The sequence below is a fragment of the Hippoglossus stenolepis genome, chromosome 14, assembly GCF_022539355.2.
Source record: "Hippoglossus stenolepis isolate QCI-W04-F060 chromosome 14, HSTE1.2, whole genome shotgun sequence".
In the NCBI taxonomy this organism is placed as follows: Eukaryota; Metazoa; Chordata; class Actinopteri; order Pleuronectiformes; family Pleuronectidae; genus Hippoglossus; species Hippoglossus stenolepis.
Window position 1 is genome coordinate 8,109,568 of NC_061496.1, and position 23,853 is coordinate 8,133,420.

General features: G+C 41.4%; 2 protein-coding genes across 8 annotated transcripts in view; both read left to right on the forward strand.

The window, feature by feature from the left end:
* csnk1g2b (casein kinase 1, gamma 2b) overlaps positions 1 to 2,122 on the forward strand; it is a 36,223-nt gene extending 34,101 nt beyond the window's left edge. For all 7 annotated transcript variants that reach the window (XM_035176147.2, XM_035176151.2, XM_035176152.2 and 4 more), the window contains one exon: positions 914 to 2,122. In XM_035176147.2, the coding sequence (XP_035032038.1) occupies positions 914 to 968 (55 nt within the window). In that variant the 3' untranslated portion in view covers positions 969 to 2,122. The remainder of the gene's footprint in view (positions 1 to 913) is intronic.
* A 3,633-nt stretch (positions 2,123 to 5,755) lies between these two features.
* On the forward strand, positions 5,756 to 23,436 carry si:ch73-61d6.3 (occludin). Its single transcript, XM_035176163.2, has 9 exons — positions 5,756 to 6,024; positions 10,712 to 11,325; positions 11,535 to 11,729; positions 12,494 to 12,661; positions 17,919 to 18,082; positions 20,065 to 20,283; positions 20,901 to 21,072; positions 21,383 to 21,424; positions 21,944 to 23,436. The coding sequence occupies exons 2-9, from the start codon at positions 10,732 to 10,734 to the stop codon at positions 22,043 to 22,045; spliced, it is 1,656 nt and encodes a 551-aa protein (XP_035032054.1). The 5' UTR covers positions 5,756 to 6,024; positions 10,712 to 10,731; the 3' UTR covers positions 22,046 to 23,436.
* Positions 23,437 to 23,853: the final 417 nt, after the last annotated feature.

A 23,853-nucleotide genomic window follows, 5' to 3' on the forward strand; every position in this document is an offset into this window, starting at 1 on the left:
TGCTAGCTTTAGCGTTGGGACTCGTTTGCACTGTACTGGATCCAAATCCAGCTTTGAGTTGGTAGCAAATGGACTTTAGTCCTGAACAGAATAACTTTTAATATTTGAAAGATCTGATTTGCTGAGAGGGAAGAAACAGTTAAGTTTTGACAAACAAAATCAGAAGAAAATGCATTTGACACAAAACAATAACACACAGATGTAACGAACACATGTTTTGGTGCTTAACTATTATTCTTATGAATCAAAATATTGATATTTGAGAGGGAGATTCTCGTGAAATTGACAAGATCCAAGTCCACCTGTGACATAATCTACTTTATCTTTTAAACCATTGAAAGTGACAGCCACCTTCAAATGAGAAGCCTGCGACCTTCAACATTGCTCTTTGCCAATAAATATATGAAAAGAAGATAAATCGAGCGAAAAAGGCAGTGGTTTTGTAAAACTTCCTAGTGACGTGATAGAAACTGTGCAGATTCCAGGTTTGAGCAAAGAGCTGTTGGCGTCAGAATCTCACAAATTCAGGTATTTCACCCGCCTGATAAGCTGCAGCCCAACCCTGACCAGCTGGGTTCGGGTTGAAATGATAGATTAACATTTCAAAAATACTCACTTATTCAGTGTGAAGCTACAGAAGGTAAATGACTTAGCATAAAGACTTAAGATAAGATGAGTCTTTATCCGTCCCACTATAGGGAGAGCAAAGGAGATGGTGAGAATAGAAAGACCAATAAGAATAATCATTTAGTTGAGATACAATGTAAACCAAATATTTACAGGTCAGCAGGACACGTATATTAATAGAAAATGAGTATTGCACATCTTTAAATGAGGTCGTGTTCGATCTGATATCAACAGTGTGGAATTCTCTGCTCTTATGTCGCTCTCTTGTTTGTGTGTTTCCCTGCAGGTGCTGTTGTTTCTTCAAAAGGAGAAAGAGGAAAGCCCTCCAGAGGCACAAGTGAAGAAGAGCACGGAGAGAACTTGAAACATTGTGGTCACTGTCAAGTTTTAAATGGAAGCAACTACACAGACCCTCCCCCTCGCCTCTTCTCTCTTTCCAGCTTCCCCCCTCCTCACCTCTTTACCCCTCTCACCTCGCTCCCCCCCCTGTCACTTTGTACCCCCTCCCCTCCCCTACCCACCGCGCGCTCTCTTTCTCGTTCTCAGTGCTCCCCGGCTACCGGCGAGTTAAAGGAATGTTGCGGACTCCACAACAGACTCTGATTCCTTTTATCGACGCAAAATAAACGTACCTGCATTACCACGGGGGCTTGAGAGAAAACGTTAAAAAAAGCTGTAACAATGAAACTCGAATACCGTGGCGTGAATATGAAAAAAGATACTGTTTGAAACAGTTGTTGTATTCTAGATTCCATAATGAACGTGTATTGTTCCAACAGTCAGCTGTTGATCAGGGGGAATCATTCAAGTGGTTCAAGTGAAAGAAACCTGCTCCTTAGGAAAATGTTTTTTCTTTATTTTTCTTTTTTCTTCCTTTGGTGTGTGTTTTTGGGATCAAGGTAAAGAGGAAACGATGAACTATGCTGATGTTAATCTGAGCGACACAGGAAGCATTTCATCTACTGTATGAAACCGAGTTTGGAGGATTTTTATGTATTTTTTTTTTATTTTATTTTTTTTCTTATTTTGTAATTGAATCCTCAGTTTTCGAAGTCAAATTCCTGCATTGAAAACTTACTTTTATGTTGTAGTGTTCTGGAGTTCAGTTCTTTTTCCTCACTCTGGCTTTCTTTTTGTCTGTCGACATGGACTTTGTAGCACAGTCACTGGCCTCAGGTACTGTGGAAGATTGAGAGAAACAGATATTAAGCTCTCTTATTATTATTATTGCACTTTTTGAAAAAAAAAAAAGATTAAGACAAATTACAGTGGAAAACTCTAGGTTTGAAATTAACAATTAAGAAAACAAACTTAATAAAGACTGATCTAGGAAGAGTCCTTCACAACGCTTATATCGGAGTTATGGTCGGGAAAAATGTTGTTGATTTACATGAAAAGAGAAAGATATGTCTTTCGATTTTTATTTCTTACATCAAAAATAATTTACCAGGAAATCATAGTTTGTGCCTTTCTAAGTAAAATGTTTAAAGCTCAAGTGAGTGTCCCGCAATGACATTTTATCTAATCTGTCCCAAATGCTCTGTGGATTACTGTGTGTGTGTGTGTCTGTGTGCGTTTGTGTGTGTGTGCATGAAAATCCTGGGTTTTTTTGTAAGTGAGCTTGACTGTATGAGTACACACATCCCTTATTATCACCACGTCTTATCACAATACTGTGCGTCCTCTTCCTGGGCTGTGACAATCAACACATCTGTACAGTGGTGTGTGGTTCAGAGAGGGAACAGGACTGTGTGTGTGTGTGGGTGTGTGGCTCAGACATCCAGCAGATCCCAAATCTGTCTGAGCTACCATTTCATTTTTGTCAGGAGGTCACAGACTTGTTTATAAGGTGCGTTGTCGTGTCTGTGAAATGATGAGACTGTTTCTAAACCTGAAAAGGGAAAAAATCATATTCCCTCTCTGAGTTCCTTGCTGCTGTAAACAACTGCAGCTTCATGTACTTTTTCTTTTTCGATCATTTATTTTCATGTGCGTCCTTTTTGTGCGACAGCCTGGTGCTCTGTGCTCAGCCAGGTTTAAATCTCCCCTTAAGCCTTTAGAGTCATCAGAGATTGCAACTTTGTACGGCCTTGAGTTATTTAAGGTAGTACTCCAGTGATTTTTAATATTTTATTTCCTTAAATGTGGGGGGGGGGAGCTTGTTTATAAAATCTGATAAAATGAGGCTAACGGGTCAAATCAAAGCAGCCGGAGCCGAGATGTCCTGTCTTCACCTGCAGCCGGAGACGACCTGCAGCCAGCCGAGGTCCACGGAGCCACGGCCAGAGTTCCACTCCCCGCTCCTCACTCCTGTCCTCAGGACCTGCACTCCGTTTTTGTTGGAGCAGCTCAAGTTTCTAAAGTGTGAACTCCACATACAAATGTATATAGACAGTAAATGCTTTTATTCATGGGATAAATTAGTGTTTAATGGTGCATTTTGTTTCTTTCAACCCGATTTCGTTGTCTTTATCTTGGCTGGCTTTGTCTCCTCTGGGAGGGAGACGACCTCTGCATCTCTTCTTGCTCTGATCACCATCACTGTGTTTTAAGGCAGAATAATAATTCTCATATATTAGAGGCCTAAAACGTAGCACGTTGACCAGCAGCCATTAATCAAGTTGCTTTGCTGCAAATAGAAAATATAAATTTCCAGTCATATCATCCTCAGACGTGATCAACACATACAGGCCTCTGACAGGTGCTGTGTTGTGTGACAGTCACTGACCAGTACCACAAAATCAATACTGCACTTGACATCAGACATCAGTGGAAGTGTAATTTCATGGTATCTGTTTAGTTGGTTTAAATTTCAACACATTTCATCCAAACAACACACACTGCAGAAAAATGTTGAAACTGATGTAGAGTTATGAATGAATGGCACCTGTGTGTGTGTGTCCATGTTGGAGGACTGAAGAGGAACCAGCTACAATTCAACAGTGAGTTTCTGTGATTTGAAGATGCTCCGAGAAGTTACATTACATTTACATTACATTACATTTAGCTGACGCTTTTATCCAAAGCGACTTACAATAAGTGCATTCAACCATGAGGGTACAAACCCAGAACAACAAGAATCGAGAAAGTACAGTTTCTTCAAAAAAGCAAAACTACAAAGTGCTGTAAGTAAGTGCCATTTAAGTGCTGCTCAGTTTTTGCTCAACATCTGTTAATGTAGGTATTTGAATCATGTAGATTCATATTAAAACAGATCTATAACTGGGCCTGAAGCACAAACCTCCACAGGCCCAGTAAATTCAATCTGCTCACACGTCAGGTCACTAAATGTGTCTGATCTACTTCATCCATGAATTATTCTTTGGGAAAATGTGTGTGTGTGTTTTCATGATATCATTGATACATGTTTGTTCTCAACTATTTATTTTTAAATCTGTTTCAAGATGTTTCCATTAACACAAAGACACAATGATGAATGAAAACAACTTGAGAAGAAAAACTCATGGATACGTTGAGTTTCATTCACACCCATGACCACGCCCCTCCATTGTTCAGCGAATCAGATTGTCTCCTGTTGTGGACTGATCCCGCCTTTCTAATTTAAAATACAGAGAGCAAAACACATGATAGCGCCTCCCTGTGGAGAGGAGGAGACAGATTGATAGATAGATGGACAGATAGATGGATAGATTGACAGATTGATAGATAGATGGACAGATAGATAGATAGATAGATTGACAGATTGACAGATTGATAGATAGATGGACAGATAGATAGATAGATTGACAGATTGATAGATAGATGGACAGATAGATAGATAGATTGACAGATTGACAGATTGATAGATAGATAGACAATAGATAGCCTATGCTCTATGCTCGAAGTTGTTTCAACTTGAAATAAACGTTTATATACCAGTCACCATTTACATATTTGTAAAAGAACCACTGACTCACGAAGGGTTTTTATTTTTAAATTAACATTTAATTAACAGCCTACTTTCCCTCCTAAATACTTTAAACACAGCAAGAATTGTATTTATGTATAAGAATTGAGACCAGAACATAAATGAGGAAGTGACTTTTGGAGGGAAACTGCCAAGAGGAAGAGAGTCAGACCTCAAGGCCTCACCTGAAGGTTAGTCACTTAAAACTCTAATGTTGGAGGGCATGGCTTATAACTCTAATGTTGGAGGGGCAGGGTCTTAACTCTAATGTTGGAGGGGCATGGACATATAACTCTAATGTTGGAGGGGCAGGGACATATAACTCTAATGTTGGAGGGCAGGGCCTTATAACTCTAATGTTGGAGGGCAGGGTCTTATAACTCTAATGTTGGAGGGCATGGACATATAACTAATGTTGGAGGGAGGCCGGGGCGACATATAACTCTAATGTTGGAGGGCATGGGTCTTATAACTCTAATGTTGGAGGGGCATGGACATATAACTCTAATGGGAGGGCATGGCCTTATAACTCTAATGTTGGAGGGGCATGGGTCTTATAACTCTAATGTTGGAGGGGCATGGACATATAACTCTAATGTTGGAGGGGCATGGACATATAACTCTAATGTTGGAGGGGCATGGGTCTTATAACTCTAATGTTGGAGGGGCATGGTCTTATAACTCTAATGTGGGTGGACATATAACTCTAATGTTGGAGGGGCATGGGTCTTATAACTCTAATGTTGGAGGGGCAGGGGTCTTATAACTCTAATGTTGGAGGGCAGGTCTTATAACTCTAATGTTGGAGGGCAGGGTCTTATAACTCTAATGTGGACATGGACATCTCTTGTTGGGCAGGGTCTTATAACTCTAATGTTGGAGGGGCATGGACATATAACTCTAATGTTGGAGGGCATGGTATCTTAATGTTGGAGGGGCATGGACATATAACTCTAATGTTGGAGGGGCATGGGTCTTATAACTCTAATAATGGAGGGCAGGTCTTATAACTCTAATGTTGGAGGGGCAGGGTCTTTCTACTCTAATGTTGGGAGGTCTTCTCCTAATGTTGGAGGGGCAGGGGTCTTATGATGTTGGAGGGGCAGGGGTCTTATGATGTCGGAGGGGCAGGGTCTTTGTCATATAGTGTCGGAGGGGCAGGGGGCCCCTTGGTCTCACGCGTCCACCGGGCAAAGGGCGACCCCCGGCGGCGGCAGCGCGGCGGTGTGGAGGTGTTGTCCGCCCGGGCCTCATCACCGCGGACAGGCGGGACAAAGCACTTGTCCGGAGCGGAAACCGTCGAGTGTGAGTCCGGAGCTTCGAGCGGAGACTCGGCTCCTCTGGTTCTCTCCTGGTTCTCAACAGACTTTCACCTCCATCTTTATTCTCCAGCGGCTTTTTAACTCTTTTCTTACGGACTTTTCCCTTTTTTTCCCTCCGCGCAGGGAACTTTTCACAGGAAACCGGGACGAGCCTCAGACTCTTCTCAGGTAACACGAGACTTTAACATGTTTTTAATCAACAGCAGCGGGTGAAGTTCTTTAACGTGAATAAACCTGTTTTATTAAAGTCATATTATCAGAGTCTCCAGCTACACTCACACTGAACTCCGTGTTAATAACGGTCCGTCACTAAGTTGGTAACAGGTGGATCTCGCGTTGTTTCCCGATCACTTCACACGTTGACGCCAATAATCACTGTTTTATTATCGACCAGGAAGGAATCAGATGGATTAATAGCACAAAACTTACGGAAAAACAACGAGAAAACCATCATAATCGATCAGTTATTGTCTTAATCAGTGTAAAATATGATGCATTTTTGAATGATCCCAGTTCAAATTCATAATAATGCAACAAATACACGATTAAAGCAGCTTTTAACCTGTGATCATCAACAGAGAAAAGTAAAGTTAACCCCACAATCAAATGAAAAACATATGTACAACATACAACCTGTAATCTGCCCAGGTGGCTGGTTCCAGATCAGGGTGTTGAAGGAAAACACAGCTAAACCATTTCAAGTCACATTTTCTTTAGAATGAAAAACATTAAAAACAGCAGGAGTTGAGCCAAAGTGCGAAGGAAAAGCAACACAAGCTCCGATAAAGGATAGAAACACAATTTGTAGAAGATGTACTGAAGATGAGTTTAAAACATAGCAGAGTAATACCTACTCTTCATCCATCAGTATAGTTACCACCTTGACTGATCAGGACGATGAGCCACGAATGTCTCTTATAGTTTTGTGTTATAGCTGCTGTAAGGACTGATTCATTACAGGTGTCAGTTTATTAGGGACACCCAGCAGCCCTGCAGTAAACCCAACAACCTCATGAAGGTTATAATGTTCAGCTTTTGTTGTAGATGACGATTCAACTCTGTGGCACCTGCAGTTCGTAGTCCTGTCTAATGTTAGTGTGTTATACGTTGTCCTCCTGTCATTAGGTTGATGTAAATACTGAGGATGTTTCATGTGAAATTTTTTGAATGTTCACAATGTTCCATCGACAGTTCAAATCCCACAGATGTGATCACTGTTGTAGGAGAGAAATAAAACCAACAGTATTCACAACAGAGAAGGTCGAACAAGTCAGTGTTTGTTTGTTTACTCCGAGGAATGGGGCAAAATATTGTTTGATTTATTGCAGATTCATATTCTGTTGATTGACTAATTAATAAGTCGACTAATTGCTTCAGTTCTGCAAACTGTTAAAATGCAATTCAATACAACAGCCGCACGCACTGAAGTCTACAAGACAACCACAACACTTGTATTAAACGGTTTCTGTAATAGTGAGTTGAGCTCTAGTTTTGTGTGATTGCATTTCAAACCAACCTTTGTGTTTTATCTGCTGGGTTTACTGAGTTTAGCTTTTTAGGATTCAGGAGATTTATCAGCAGGTTTTTTTTGTCTTGGCTGACTCCAGTGTGTATGCCAGTGGGTCCCAGTCAACATGGGGCAGGGGCCTAATTGTTTTTGACAGATGTGAGACATGTGACTGGAATTCCTTCATCGGCAGCCGATGATAGAGTCTCTGTGTTGTAGTTGAGCTCAGGCTGCGGCTGGTGGGAGTCTGACCTGACCTGTGACTGTCGTCCAGACTCTCAACTCTCTGCCCGGCTCAAAACCAGATTTGTGAGCCAGATTTAGACAAATACCACAGTATTACGGCCACCACTACTACTACTACTACTATTACCACTTCTACTACTACTTCTCCTGCTGTTGTCACTGTTACTCCTACTCTTGCTAGTATTATTCAGCAGGCGCTTTGAGTAGGTTTACACTCGGTTTCCCCCCAATGAGCAAATATCCCAAATAATTCACTTTAACAATCAGTGAGCGAGACACAAGTACATTCCTTTTGTCCAGGTGATGATTTGAATTGTAAAGTAATGCTAGTTATGGTTTTAACTGATCGGTTCATCTTTTTGCCCATAAAATATTTGAAGAAAAGTGGAAAACGACCATCATAACTTTCAAAAACCCCAATGTAACATCATCAGATGTCTTGTTTTGTGTAATGAATGGTTCCAAAGCCAAACATATTCAGTTTCTAATAATGTTCAAACAATAAGAAGCAGGAAATCCAAGAATCTTTGAAGCTCTAACATCACATGTTTCCACTTTTCGAAAAACGTTGGTATAAAACAGATTTCTGACTTCATTTTCCCCTCCACTCCAACACTCCCTACTTTGTTACATTAGTGCAAAGTTTTGAGCCCAAACCGCCCACACTGGTGGACCTGAACAAGAGCCAGCATTGGGTCTGAAATATTGCAGATTTCGCAATGTAATAAAGTGGAAATATTCTGAAGGGAGTGTTTTACAGTGTTGTGAGGTCTTGGAAAGTAGATATGACCGTTGTGTGGGCCTTCCTCACTGCTTGGAAAGACCTTGACCCTCAGATTGTTTCCTGCCAGTCAGCGGTATATTGACACTGCAGTAGTAAATAAGACCCAGTGAGTTGCAGGACATTCTGTTGATCAACAGTAAAGGACACCTGACACCCATCCACCTGTCCTCCCCTCTCTCCGTCTCCCCCGTCTCCCTCCACTCCGCAGCAGCACAGAGGAGCTCTTGTTTGATCCTCCCTGGACAGTGCCCCAATTTTCCTTCGTCTTTCTTTCTTTTTTCTTTTTTTTCTTTTTTTACTCCAACTCCATGGCAACACTGTTCCCGTGACGAGCAGCCTTGACTTTTGCCCCTCCTGCTCCCAAAACAAAGGCAAGAAGTTATGGAGGGATGGCGAGATGGAGGGAGGGGGTTTGTGAAGGGGATGAAGGATATGGAGGAATGAGGGGAGGGGATAATGGGAAGGTGTCTAGGATGGAGGCTCTGAGGCGAGACCTCTGCTGCTGTATGTGCCAGACCCCCATAAAGAGAGAGGAGTTATTACCCTGTGGGCAGTGCCAGAGACCATCACCCCCCCCACAAGACTCACAGAGCTACAGACAGAAAGAAGTGGCTTTGTTTAAGAAAGGACCTGTGGTGCCAGTGGACGACGGGACAGTAGAAGAGGAACTGTGCAATGTAATTCATGAATTGACTAGAATGGAACTCAGTAGAGAGCGAACCTCGGTGCTCTCAGCATACCAAGGTCCAATGGTCCACTTAGATTCAATCAAGCTGCAGCAACTTTCACACAATCATGGATATCAGTCTCATCAAGATCCATGAATGAATCCCTGGGAAATCAGGGAAAATGTAAATGACAATATTAAAGTCATTTAACAGGTTATTGTTAAATGACCCACACCGCATCCTTCCATAAAGTTTATCGGAAATCAGTCCAGTTGTTTTTGTGGAATCTTGCTTACAAACAAATAAGCAAACAAACAAACACAACGTCCTTGGCCTATGTAACTACAGCCGGATTTAGAAACCGAGAATCTAGGGCCGCTACAAACATTGTTTTTTCAATGACTAAGCTGTCAACTTTCTCTATTAGTCATTTGGTTGATAACATGTAAATAGTTTTTAAAAAGCCCTTCACAGGGGATAGGGGACATTTCAATGATTTATTTTGTCTAGTCCACTATATTGAATAATAATAATATCTATATTTAAAGAGAACTTCAAAGTCATTAAAGAATAAAGCCCCTACAGATGTTAAGCATAACCACCCATTACAATAGTAATAATTAGGTCAAATCAGGGAATGCGGTACATAAAAAAACCCAGCAAATTATTACTTTTTAGAATCTTTATATTTCTAATATCTCACTTAGAAGACTAATTCATGACTCAACTGTTTATTTCAATCATTTCCACAATATTCTGACAAGTTAAAGACAAAAAAAAATCAATAAACGATAGATGAATCAGTTATTTAAGTATTTCCTTTTCGCAGCCCATGAATCAATGAATCCCTGTTCTGTGGTGTATGAGCAGAGCGAGCGCAGTGCTCTCACCATTATGTTCCTATCAGGCTGAGATTACAGTACGAAAACAAGGACAAGGTAAAAGAGGCATTTAGTTCTCATTGTTTGTCCTCGAGAGTAACTTTTCCCTCTTGTTTTCACTACGACATGTAGGCAGTCCACTCCCGGGAGAAGAATGGGCATTGTTGTTAAGTCGTACGCACTGTGGCCTCGGGTATTTCTCTGTAAGATATTTGACAGAAAGAAAACAAAATGTGAAGCAGGAGCGAGAACTGGAAGTGTTCAAAGTCTGGCAGGACATTGTGGAGGCTGAAGGGAGAGAGAGAGAGACACTCCTACAGCCTGTGAAGTGGCAAAAAATGAAAGTATTGTTGTTTGGCTGCGCTCTCCGTCCTGGTACGGACATCCCCACACTGATTCTGATCTATCTGCTTCAGAGACCTCAAAGCTAAGGTCATTCCACTAATTCTTCTATTTCCTGTTAAGCAGCTACGTGAGAAATCTAATTTACTTTACCTGACAGAAAGAGAAAATTGCACAAACAGCCTCAACCTGAACCCTCATAAATCACACTCCCGTGGAAATGGTCAAACATTTACCCTGTTCTGTTACCAAGCCTCGATACCACAGACGGTCACGCCTAACTTTCCCGTATCTCTCCACGTAACATTATTACTCATTTCAGGGCTGCTGAAAGGCAGAGGCAGGGAGCTCTCCGCAGCTTCGTGCAGTGCACCTCTCTCTCTCTCCTGCTTGTCCACAAACCCTTGTTGTTTTTGTTGTTTCACAGTTCCTGGGATCTTTTGAGAGATGTTCAACAAGCAGCAGTACGAGAGTCCGCCTGTTTACAGTCCTCCCTTCACCCCTGCATCCAACAACGGCTTTGGCCCTGCAGCCAGCTTCCATGGCCCTCAGAGCGACTACAATGCGTACCCACCTCCGCCGGGATCGTACTACGTCGAGGACAAGCCGCAGCACTTCTACAAATGGCTGTCGCCTCCCGGCATCATCAAGGCCATGATGATTACGGTGATTGTGCTGTGTGTGGCGATATTTGCCTGCGTGGCTTCCACTCTCATGTGGGACATGCAGTATGGATATGGTGCTGGAATGGGCTACGGCGGTGGCGGCTACGGCGGCGGCGGCTACGGCGGCAGCTACGGTGGCGGCTACGGCGGCGGCAGCTACGGTTCAGGATATGGAGGATATGGAGGTTACGGAAACGGCCAAGGTTCTTACATCTCGCCTTACTCGGCCAAAGCCGCCATGATCGCCTTGGCAGCCATTAACTTCATTGGAGCGCTGGTGTTCTTCATTGCCAGCTTCTCTAAATCCAACATGGTCCACAGCAGGAAGTTCTTCCTGGCCCTCCTGGTAACCAGCATCATCATGGCTGTTCTGCAGGTGAACCACATACAGTTGGAACAGTTTGTCAACTTACTTTAATGATGACTTCAGATGTTTCCAGTTGATTAGAGCTCTTTGCATTGACAGTATGTTCACTTGGATGATATAAAGATATCGTCTTAGTCATATTTGATTTGAATACTGAGGAGAACAAGTCATTTTTCATATTTAGAAATATGAGTGTAACTGTACTGATTCTTCCTCAGGGCATCATAAACATTGTCTACATCGTCGGAGTGAACCCCATGGCCCAGGGCTCCTCCAGTATGATGTACAATCCAATGCTCATGATGTGCCAGAACCTGTATCAGAGCGGCTACTCACAGATGGGAGGAGGCGGCGGAGGTTTCCCCATTTACAACCAGTACCTCTACCACTACTGCTTCGTGGACCCACAGGAGGTTTGTAGTTTTATGGATGTAGGATTAGAACAATGTCATCTACATGTAGTAGTCGAACACTGACCTAATTTGACTGTTGCATTATTTTAAATTCATTGTGCTCCAGTTGTTTTATGTTTATGTTAAATGAGCCTTTAAGGACACCAAACATATATTTATTATAGATTACAAAATGTGAAGGGTTACAAATAAATTCATTAGGACAACAAGTAACAGTGTTATCAATTTACTGTATATATTTTCTATTTCTAGACATCAAAACTTCCTGGAGTTCACGTTTTAGGTGACGTCTTCAAATTGTTTGTGTTTGTTTTGTCTGAACAACAGACCAAACCAATAATATCTACAATGTACAGTTAGAAAAACAAAGAAAAGAAGTAAATCCTGACAAGTCAGGAGCTGGAACAAGAACATCTTTGCTGGCTTTGCATTTTTATTGAGTTAAATTATTGTCTTTTCTTTCTTTTTAGTTTCTTTGTATAATGTTTCTCCTCGGAGTAGTAAAATGAGTATTCAGTTGTTGGACAAGGTGTATTTCAGCCTCCTGTAACATAAGTCATGCACTGGTTTGTAATTGTATCTGTCCTGAACCATTTGTTATATTTCTAGTACACGGAGCCACAAAGTTTGATGTACATTTCCCCCAGTGACGTCACGTGTGTTTCTGTACCTCCTGTACCAGGATAAAGCTGCTTTATCTCTGAGCTTATCTGCTTTAGAACTTTGCAAATTTCATTCCCTGGTTTTTTGTTTTTTATTTTTAGGGAGTTGCCATGGTGTGTGGATTCCTGGTCGTAATCGCTTTGGGTGTTGCAGCTTTCTTTGCGCACAAAACCAGGGGGAAGATCTGGCGCTACGGGAAACCAAACATCTACTGGAAGGAGCCTCTGGTCGGGGGGAAGGCCTCCGAGGGCAGAGATGTGGAGGATTGGGTAAGAGACAACAGTGTGGTGGTCACGGTTAAATAAGACTGGGTTCATATGGGATTTACGGAGAAAAATCACATTTGCACGCACGACTTGAGGTCAAATGAACCGGGTCGCACGGAGTTTAAATCCAGCCTAAGGAAGGTTGATTGATTATAATGTCCACAGACAGATTTGATTAGATGATGAAATGATCGACTTCAGTGTTGTCTTGTATCAAAACAGTTGCTTGGCATTTTCTTTTGGTGTGAAGTAGGTGAGGAGGTAGGTCATCAGTGAGTCACGTGAGTCACCAGTTGTAACGACAGGTTAGGGGATCGTGGTGATGCACATGTAGTAAATAGCCGAGCCGAGACTCACACATTCCCATGGTTGGTTTGTCTCATGGAATGCTATTTTTAAGATAAAACTACGCTCCACGTCCAGGTAGACTTTGAGATGTTTTGCACTAGTTTTACATCTCTCATATGTTGTCATTGCTCATCTTTATGAGATCAAAGTCCTAAAAGTGCCTCATATATATTGATCTTTATCGTTTTACGGGATCGAGCAGGGAAACAGTCGAACTGCCGTCCGAGCGTTTCCTCTGACTGAGTCACTTTGTTCAGGGTCAGGGCTGATAGCAGTCGGGGGTTGTTTGCTCACGGCCTACCTCCTGGTTTCACTCTAAGTAATCATTAACCACCTGAGAAGATATTAAGCCCGCAGGTGGTTTCTAGAGAGGCTGCCGTCGGGTTTTTAAATGTCAACAGCACTCCTGTCGTATCAGGCTGTTCCTTGAGATACAGGCTGTTTATTGACCTCTTTTTAAATGATGCCAGTTTCATACGTTGACATCAAAAGCTTGGGTTTGAAATTGAATTGCTGTCATAAACAGCAATAGTCAGACAGTTACATTTTTTAAAGTTACGTTAGAAACACAAGTGTATCTCTGAATCTATATAAAAATTGTTCTGAAGAGTATTTCCTTTTGTTCTGTTAGAGCACACACTCACACCAATGATTCATTTTCATGCTGTCGACGGTGTTTGTCCAGATATTGTGCAAGAGGTCAACAAAAATTAGTAAATGCTGACAAATGGCATGAAATAAATCCATTCCATTTTTGAGAAATACAAATAAATAAAAAGATTAAAATCAAAATTCCTTCAGGCATTAAAGAAAACAATTATTAAACTAAATACTGTTTGTTTAATCCCCCAACCACCAATCCCCTCATGTATTTGACCACTGCTAACTGCTAGTGAATACCTATAAATACATATAAATAACAAGCACACGAAGGACTTTACTTCATAGTACACATTCACCATACAGCGCTTTCTATCATTCACACACACATCAATGGCACAACTGTCAGGAGGATATTTGTGTTCAGTTTCTTGCCCAAAGACACTTTGACATACGGACTGCAGGAACCACCAAGTTTGCGATTAGTGGACAAGCAGCTCTACCTCCTGAGCCACAGCCGTCTCACATTGAAACTGAACAGAAATGAACCTTCTAAACATAAGTTATTTAAAGTTAATGATAATTTTCCATTGTCTGACATCCATTTCTTAAGATTTGAGATTACTCCTGCAGCCGTTTTCTCTTTTGGATTTCATTACTGTCTGGAAAGTCTAAGCCCTTTCCTATCCATCTATATACATGTCCTGCAGAGTGTAAAACTCTAGAATTACTCATGTAGCTCTGTCATTTGATCACATTAGTCAAATAATGTTGCAGTGAGTCACAGTTTATCTTTTGCACTAACTGAGAAAAGAGGCACCAAACAGACGTGGTGTTATGTCGGATTATATAGAGCTGTTTGTTTTTGAGTGGCTGTCGTCGTCTGGAACATGGCATCATGCACACAGAGGTGTACAGGCAGGGCCGAGGCGACCAGACAAGCCCAGAGTGAATCCTCTGACTCGCACTGGAGTCTAATAATGGAGCCATGCTCCCCGGTGTCATCACACTTATTGTGATGCACTGCAGTAATTAACTGAACGCTTCTGCTGCATTTAGAAGCTCAGCACTTTTAACGTAAATACAACTGTAAAAAAAAGAGTGAGGAATATGTTCAGGATTATAAAAGGTTCAGGAAAAGATGGCTGTCATTGCAAATAGATCATTATTTTATTTACCGTCTCCAAAGGTTCCCCAGTCATCTCAGACCAGGACCTAATTATTTATTCAAAGTTTGAAACGTTATGTATGTAACAGAGCCCGGCTGATATCATTTCTGATGCTGATATATCAACCAATATGTATTTTAAAACAAAGTTGACAGTTGTTATCGAACCCTTATGACAAGAAATGTAATTGAGGCTTTATATTTTACAGTTTAACAATATACTTTATTATAAACAACTATTAATAAAAAGACAACAAACATGCAACCAACTCTACAGAACTTGAATCGAGAGAAACCTTTTTACATAAGATGTAAAAATGAATGCGGATCGTTTTAGGATTGTTTATATAAAAAAACTGGTTTTCATATCAGCAAAACGCCAAATATATGTCTGTAAAAAGCTCATATCGGCCGATACTTTCACCCTGTTAATAAATCAGTCTGGCTGTAGTATGTACTATATACACTGTATGTAGTGTAGGTTGTGAAACATGTATAACTTTACTGCCTGAAGACTTTAATCTCTACAAAAGCAGGTTAGTGTGTCATTATTGTATCATCATATTAACCATACGGCCGACATACGTGTGTTGTATCTTAGGAACAAACGATGCTCGGTAGCCACCTTGCTGTGGTTATTTGTTCCATCTTTCACGTTGGCCCACCTGAATCTGTGCCACAGAATGAGTCATCGTGCTGGTTTGGCCAGTGACAGTCTCAGGCAGTGGTTGGTTTGAGATTTGACCCGTCTCTGTGCCTGAGCCCGGGGAGGCCTGGCTCGCTCTGATGACCTCACACACTGGCCTTATTCAGTTCACCCATGACGGGGGCTGGGGCGGTGGTGGGGTGCATTGTGTCTGCTGCATGAGGTCATCAGAGTCGGGTTCTGCAGTGCTGCCTGTGTGTGCTGGAAACTCTCAAGTGCTGCACACACGTAAAGGCATCCGGGATTATTTTCACAGGCATTAATGTCTATGAAAGGTTTGATTGTTTTGTTGGATTTATGATACTTTGAAAATGTATCGTCTTACGTACAGTTAATCCATTTCATATAGTAGTTCCATATATAATAAGGATTTTGATTTGTCTGACCACAAGTGGCATCATCTAGTGAAGCACATGCCTCCAGATAAGAATCGTCTGTTTTTCATGGAGATGTTTTGGAAGCTCACATAATGTCAATGTTTTGCTTCACTCTTATACACTCCTATACACCGCCTCGCCTTGATTTCTACTTGTCTCTATCATGGCGCTGCTCTGCTTCCAGCTCCCTCACTTGTCCTTAACACTGGGTTTTTTCTGCTTCATCTTAATTCCTCCTTCCCTCCGTTTCCATGGACACCAACAATCTGACTACTGACCTTACACTGAATACAATATTACTTAGATTATGATGTTTTCATGAGTTGCTAATAGAATATTCCATTCATAATCCTGTTTACCTGTTACAGAGCATGGTCTTATCATGTCCACTACCTCATACATCAAGCAATTGGTAACTGCTGTATGTCGATGACTCCAATAGGATGTTAGAATGTGATTAACATGTACATGTCTATTTATTGTGACTAACGTCGGAATACTCCACGTCTTAATTCAATTATTTCTTATATTGAGTTCGACCTTATTTAAGTTAAGGTAATCAGCACAGTCTTATTCAGACTATTGTCTTAATATTGGAATATTGGTGTCCATATAAATGTCTTTATTCCGTTTCGATGTCCCTTCTCCTGCGTCTTTTCTCCAGCAGGTTCAGGACTCTAACACATTACCTCTGTGCTTTCATACTCAGCAGCTGCTGTGTCGCACACTCAGAGGGCATTTTTGGGATTCTTACATGAACCGAGCAATATAAGATTCTTCCGCAGCTCCAAGAAGGGAAACTCTCCCCCACCCAAACACTCCACCCACAGAGATTATTGTTTTTCGGAGGGATAGGCTGATGTTCAGATCTGCTCCTGCTTCGTGAGGAATTTCTGAGTTTCTCAGTAAAGCATCATCCAAGAAAGTAGAAGAAATAATGTTTTGTCTTGGTGCGATGTTGTTGTGAAGTAAGGGACTCTCACCTCTAACCAGTGCCCAAGAGAAATGTCTGAGTCTGTGGCCATGTGGCTGGAGCTGAATACACATTAAAGAGAAGGTACAGCAAATATTCATGCGTCCCTGTGCAAAGGACAGTAGAGGTCAGATTTCTAGAGGAAAATAATCCTGCACTTCCTGCCCTGCACAGATTTGATGTTTTTAGAAAAAACATCCATCCTTTTAAAAAACATCCCTTCCAAACCATTTATTGATTTCATTTCATGTACAAAGGAAGATATACTGCACCCAGAAGACAACGTCATAGTTTCTGCTAACATTAAACCAGTCCGCCTTCCAGGTTGCAGAGAAACAACTCAGAGGTTTTGGTAAAGGCAGCTAATGATTGATAAATTTACTGCAGGAAGACAGTGACCACCCGTGAGCCCTTCATTGTGAGGAATTCCCTTGTGAGGCCGTCTGACCTCACAGGAAGGGCCTGAATGAAGGCAAACGTATTTATCTGACGGACAGCGTTTCCGTTTGTTTGAGGGAAGAAAGGAGGAGCTCATCCGTTCCAGGTGTCCGTGAAGACGTGGTATAACAAAAAGAAGTGAAAGCAAAACTCTAATCATTGTCTTTTATCTTCTCTGCGTACGTTATGTCGTTATGATTAATCGTTTTAGGTTATCAGGCAGAAAACAGATGGGAAAACGCTGTAAACAGAAAAACATCAATGACAGTCTCAAAGATTTTGGTTTATTTGTGGTTAATGTTTGGTGCATTTTTGTTAATTAGCCTTTAGTCCTTTGTTTTCGTTCTCCTGACCTTTTCGTGCTCTGTGAATCAAGCAGATAACCCACATTTCACTGAGGAGTTGGACCAATTACATGCCTCACAGCTCTCTCCAACTTTAAGAACTGATTACCAAACCTCCATCTCCGTCGTAGAGACACCTTCTCCTCACCCCTTAAGTTCACAACTAGGGAAATGAATGAGATTCTGAAACAGGATGTCAGTCAGAAAACGAGCCTGTGGTGTGTGTCCTGCCTCCTTGTGAGTGTTTTCGATTGTTTGTTTGTGTTTGCTCAGTCTGTTCCTCCTGTTTTTTCCTTCTTGCTGTAGGTGAACAATGTGGAGGAAAGCCGCAGTGTTCAGGACGCCCCGACCCTGCTGGTGTCAGAGAAGGGAGGCGGGCTCCTCAACGCCTCGGCGAACAGTGTCATCTCCTACCCCCCGGCCAAGGTGGACAGCAGCTCCTACAATGGGGACACATACAACAACAACGAGTAAGTGACACTGTGTTCTCAGCTCCTTTTTTTTTCACACTTACATTTTCATTAGGTTCTGAACAAATCTTTCTCAAGGGTAACTTAGGAATATACTCACATCTCTAAATCTCTAAAGATCTGCTCATCTAATCACCTTCACACTTGCCAGATGTTTATTTAACATTAATAAACCTTGAATAAAAAGACAACCAGCACTCTGTGGCAGCAGCGTCTGGGACTCATCAACGTAAGAGATGATGTTCATCATGACAACAGCCTGTTCATGACAAGGTCAACAACACCTGGTTCTCCAGTTCGTCGGTTCTGTGTACGGAGTCGAACTTTGAATAAACAGGTGACCAGCTCAGCAGCAGCCGTGGTGGAAGCTTCAGGCTTCTGTGGTTTTGTGATCTGAGCCCAGCAGCAGGTCTTTACTTGCCTCAATTACTGCAGGTCACTTACAGTTTCAGAAAGAAAGCAGCAACCAGCATCACCACAGGACAAGAAAACAGCCCATTCCACGCAGGCAGGTTTAGAACAGGCACTGCACTAGTTTCCATTACCTCACAACAAGTGTACAAGTACATACAAATCAGATAAAGTACATTTTGGCCGATTAAATTATTCTTTGGAGGTATATATATATATATGTTTATAGGGATTAACCAGTTGTGCAAATACCATTTGGATTTATAAATCTATTTATATGCAGCCACAAGCACAAGATAAGCCAACAAAATTATTTTTTCAGACAGAGAAAAGAGACATTATAATTAACAAATCCTCCAAAACTATTCATTTTATATATTTGAGGTATAGACAAGAGACAACAGAACAATTGACACAAGTATGCAGGATTAGAACCCATTTGACTCGTTTCTATTTGTATCAGTTCACTGTAAAGCAAAGACCAGTCAACCTTTCCAACACGTGACACCCCCACACGAGCCATATCTAATCACTGCTCTGTTTGGAAGCTCATGAAACATATTGTCCTGCCCTCAAAAAGTGAGCTGTGTGTATGTGTGACCTTTGAGCCTGTGTTGGATTAACATGTCCATGTGTTTTTTCTCATATTCATTGAATTCTCTCCGGACCAGAAAAAGCAGCATGTTTGTGAACTGATGTATTAACTTTCCTTCAAAGCTAGAAAGGATTTGTTGAGCACCTCTATTTCTGTTGTCCTCAATATTTCAGCGTGTGTGTCGTCCACTGCTGTCGCTCTTTTGAAAAACAAGTTCATCTCATGTCGGGAGCACAGCCAGAGAGACCTTAGAACTGCTCATACAGTAACAACAGAGCAGTGGAGAACGGAATATTATTAATTTGATGATTTCCTCTTTCACAAAGTAAACAGACCTGTCGTTTCTCATAAGCTGAAGAATGTCAGCCTGAAGACCTGCCGTGGCCTCTGTTGCTGACATGCTGCTTTTGTTTTTCCTACAAACGTAATATCTGCTCCACTGGATTTGGATTCCTCCGTAAATCCCTACAAATCTACAAAATTGAGCGCGTCTCCCCCTGTTGTTATTAAAGAGCTGTACCTGCTTCCTGGTCCGAGCCCTCCACATGGCACGGAGTCAAATTGTCGGGTGTGAGCAACATAATAATCAGTAGTGGTTCAAAGTGTCTACCTTCCTCCATATGGTCTGTGTCTGGGCCATATCAGTAAATGATTGTTTTGTTTAGTCACTGTCTCATATCAGCCCATCCCTGCACTTCCTGTTGTTATTTGGGTCATGATGTTCTTGGAAGGTTTTTTATTTAAATATTTAAGGTACAGACATGACAGTAGTTTCACTTCTCATCCAAATCTCTGCCAGATAGTGAAACATGTATTTCCCAAAAATGTTGAACTATTCCTTTAAGACCTTTAAGGTATTTTCCATGTAGAAGTTTCTGAACAGCTCCGAAGAGGAACAGTTGCTGCTCTAGGTCTCTCTCACACAGACAAACACACACTCACATAACTTTATTGTGTCTTTGTGTCTTTCCTGCAGGTACTCGGACAGGACCACAAGCCGACCCTCAGAGGTCTTCTCCCACGGGGGAGGGACCAGCTCCAGCCCTTCAGAGGAGATGAGCAGTGTCCGCAAACCCTCCGCCAACCGGGGCAAGAGACGCCGACGTAACCCAGAGCTGGACGAGTCTCAGTACGAGACAGAGTACACCACGGGAGGAGAGACGGGCAATGAGCTTGATGAAGAAGAGTGGGAGAGGTGAGAGCTGGACACGACTGCACGGCTCTATCTCTGGATTAGAGATGGAATTGTCTTTTTTTTTTAAAGAACCCAGAACGTAGATTGCATTTGAATACTGTGGCTCCCTCAGGACCAGACCTCAATTCACTGATCTGAATGAAAATGAAAGCTCAGAAAATCAAGCTCACTTGAGAGGGACTTACAGGAAAGTGCAGCTGGAATATCTTTTTGGTTTGAAACATGCTAGAATAGAAAAGTAAAAAATAAACAGATGCTTAAACAACAAAGGATGGAAAAGTCTCCAGTCTGTGTATTCCTTCCTCTGTCCGGGAGAGTGGTTAATCCTCTGAAGCATGCCAGTTCACATGGACTGTGCAGAAGGATAATGAGAGAATTGGGCCAAAGGTACGACACATGAGAGTTAATGTAGTTTATGAGGAAGTATTCTGATTTGAGAGCAGCACTTACAGCCAAACCTCCTTGACCTCTGCAGCGTGTTATCGTGGTTCAGCAGTAAACTTAATAACCTCAGTGAAAGTTCCAGTGACTGATGCAAGATTAGCTCTGATGCTAACGTCTGTTTTTTTCTTCCTCTCCTCACCCAAACCTGCCTGTTTTCTGTCTCTTTCCTGCAGCTCTTACCCGGTGATAACATCTGATGTGCAGCGTCACGACTACAAGAGGGAGTTTGATTCCGACCTTAAGGACTACAAGCGCCTCTGTGCTGAGATGGATGACATCAATGATCAGATGAACAAACTCAGCCGGCAGTTGGACACACTGGACGACACCTCGGCCAAATACCAGGTCAGACATGCACAGGACTCACATCTAGACGTCATGAGTTTCATTAGGTTTTTCCAAAGTAAACTAACAAGTCAAAATACACATAATCTCCCCCTCAGCCCTTTACCTTCCCCCTCACAATGTCCAAACTTAGCTGAGTTGAGATGTTGCTGGTGAATCTCAGTCCTCTAGTCTAAGACAGACTCCTTTGAGCCCCCCCGAAAATCATGAATCATCGAGATCTTTAGTTCACAAAAACATCCTTCAACATTCAGTTTGTAGTTTAGGGAGACGTGATCATAACAAATGTTTGTTCCTCATTTTTCCTCAGGTTGCAGCCGAGGAATATAATCTTCTTAAGGATCTGAAGCAGGTGAGGAAACGTCTCTGATGATGACATTTTATAAAGTTCTCTTACTAAAGACCTAAAAAAGATGTTTACAGACATATTTGTGTATTATATGTATTATATGTATATTTATTTTTATATTTTTCTCATAGATCTTCTGTTACTGTCAATCCCAGATCTTTAATTCTTTTTGTAATTATTTTATTTTAGGCTCGGCTTGACATGAAGCCAAAAGTGTTCCCATGTCTCAATTGCGTTTCCCTCATTATTAATTCCACCCAACATGTGTTCGTATGATGAAATCTGAATCATTTCATTAATCCATTATTTTTCTGGTGGAGCTGAATCCACCCAATCCCCCAATAACTCAGATATTTCACATCAGAGTGGGTGAACCGAGGAAAATTCCCAGATCATAGAGTTTTACGACTGTTTTTGAAGTTATTATTGAATAACTAATTTGTGTTGTTGACAATGACAACACACGTATTGTGCTGTAGCCTTAAATAAACACATCTGTGCTCCCTCTGCTTTGCTCTGTAGACACCAGACTACCGGTCTAGGAAGAAGGACTGTCGCAGGCTGAGATACAAACTGTTCCACATCAAGCGCATGGTGAAGAACTACGACAAGACCCACCCATGAATCCACTGAGTCCTGACTCCGCTCTGTGGTCCACACAGACACACACTCACAGACACATGGGCCAAGATACACTCCAAAACACTGCAAAGACCCTGGGACACACGCTGAGACCAAAGTTACCTTCACAGCACACACTGGATACAGAGGGACCCATTTTAACACACTCACACTCACACAGGGAACATAATAATAATGATCTACATTCTGTCTGGTCAGAAACGTATCAGTAACTACTTTTTTGGGAAGCAAATGGAAACAGGGCCGTCAGTCGTAGCCACTTCCACAGCAAACACTGCCATTTTTTAAAAGGTCCTGCTCAGAGTTTGCAGAGTGCACTCACATGAGAGGTTGTTTGAAAGTCGCCTCACCTTCAGTCACCTGTGATAACACTGGGGTTGGGTTTCTGTCGCTCTGTTTGCTCTCCAGATTGGAAACTTTTCTTTGTTTTATCTCCACAGATAAGAGGTGGTACAGTATTGTAGGAGAACGTAGTTATGGGTGAGACAGGTCACGAGGATCAATTGCAAGTAACTACTATGCTTCTTCTAACCCGTGGCTAGACGTTATCTTTACTGCAAATTAACTTTAGTTGTGCTTTCCTCATGTTTTTGCGTCAGTGTTTTGTGACTAACTCCAGTGTCAGTGCATCTAACTGCTCTCTGCCGGGACCACGAGTATTTCTCTCAACTAAGATATTTATACCGATTGTCATAAAAGCGAGTTAGACCAAAAAAAAGGGGACAAACTGGCCAATGAGATATGTGTGACGTTGTTGTGTTGTATATATGTTTAATGAATCTTGTTCACACTTCGTACCAAGAACAAATTTTGTGTAACCGTCTGTTAGATTCAGCCGATTTCTTAGCATTTGTGATGTTATCTGTACATACTAAAGATCCATAGAGGCTTGTTTTTTTTTTTAATCAGTTGTTATTCAAAATAAGCTTAAGCTATGCAAAATGGTAAAAAACAATATACTTTCTCAATATTGTTTATCATGTCTGTTCCTCAACAAACGTGTCTGCCTGTTTCCGACTGTCTGTAAGCTGAGCACATCTTTTCATTTGATTCTTTACCAGTAAAAAAATCATCATCAATGTCTTCAGTAATTGTTTTATATTAATCCACTTCATGTGCAAAGTTTTACGATCTGCTGTACCCTTATGAAATCGTTAAGACACACTTTTGATTTGTCACTTATCTGTATTTTTATGAAGAACATTGTCGTCATTTTACAAACCGTTTTGCGAGCCATTTATTTTTGTATGAATTTATTTTCTTTGATGCTATTATAAAAGACCATTTTTTGTAACGGTATGCTTCCATATGGAATTATGTCTAAAAAGTATTGAATACAGTAAGTAATAAACATCTCTAATTCTCTAAAAATGCATGTAGGTCCATATCTTTTTTTAATTCTGTATCTTGGAGATTTGCAGCTGTGTGCATCCGCAGTGAGCTTCCAGCAGGGGGAGCAGGAGTACTCGTTGAACCTTTAAGGTAAGCTGTACCGCCCTCTTTTGGTCAAAAACATTGACATCATTTTACTAAAGCTGAGAGTCGTTATTAGTTGATAGTGAATATAAAACCTTTTTGGCAAATAAGGAAAAAAGTCTTGAAAGAAATGTAACTGCCTTCAACCATTTGTGTTATAATGAATAAAAAATCCTTGTCATATTTGCTTGATCAAAATATTTATACTATTTAATGAGGATCAATATTGACTCATTTCTGATCCAACTCATCTCATCTTGAAGGAACTTGAATATTAAACTAACTGTGAAAGTGTCTCTGATACTCGCAGCACG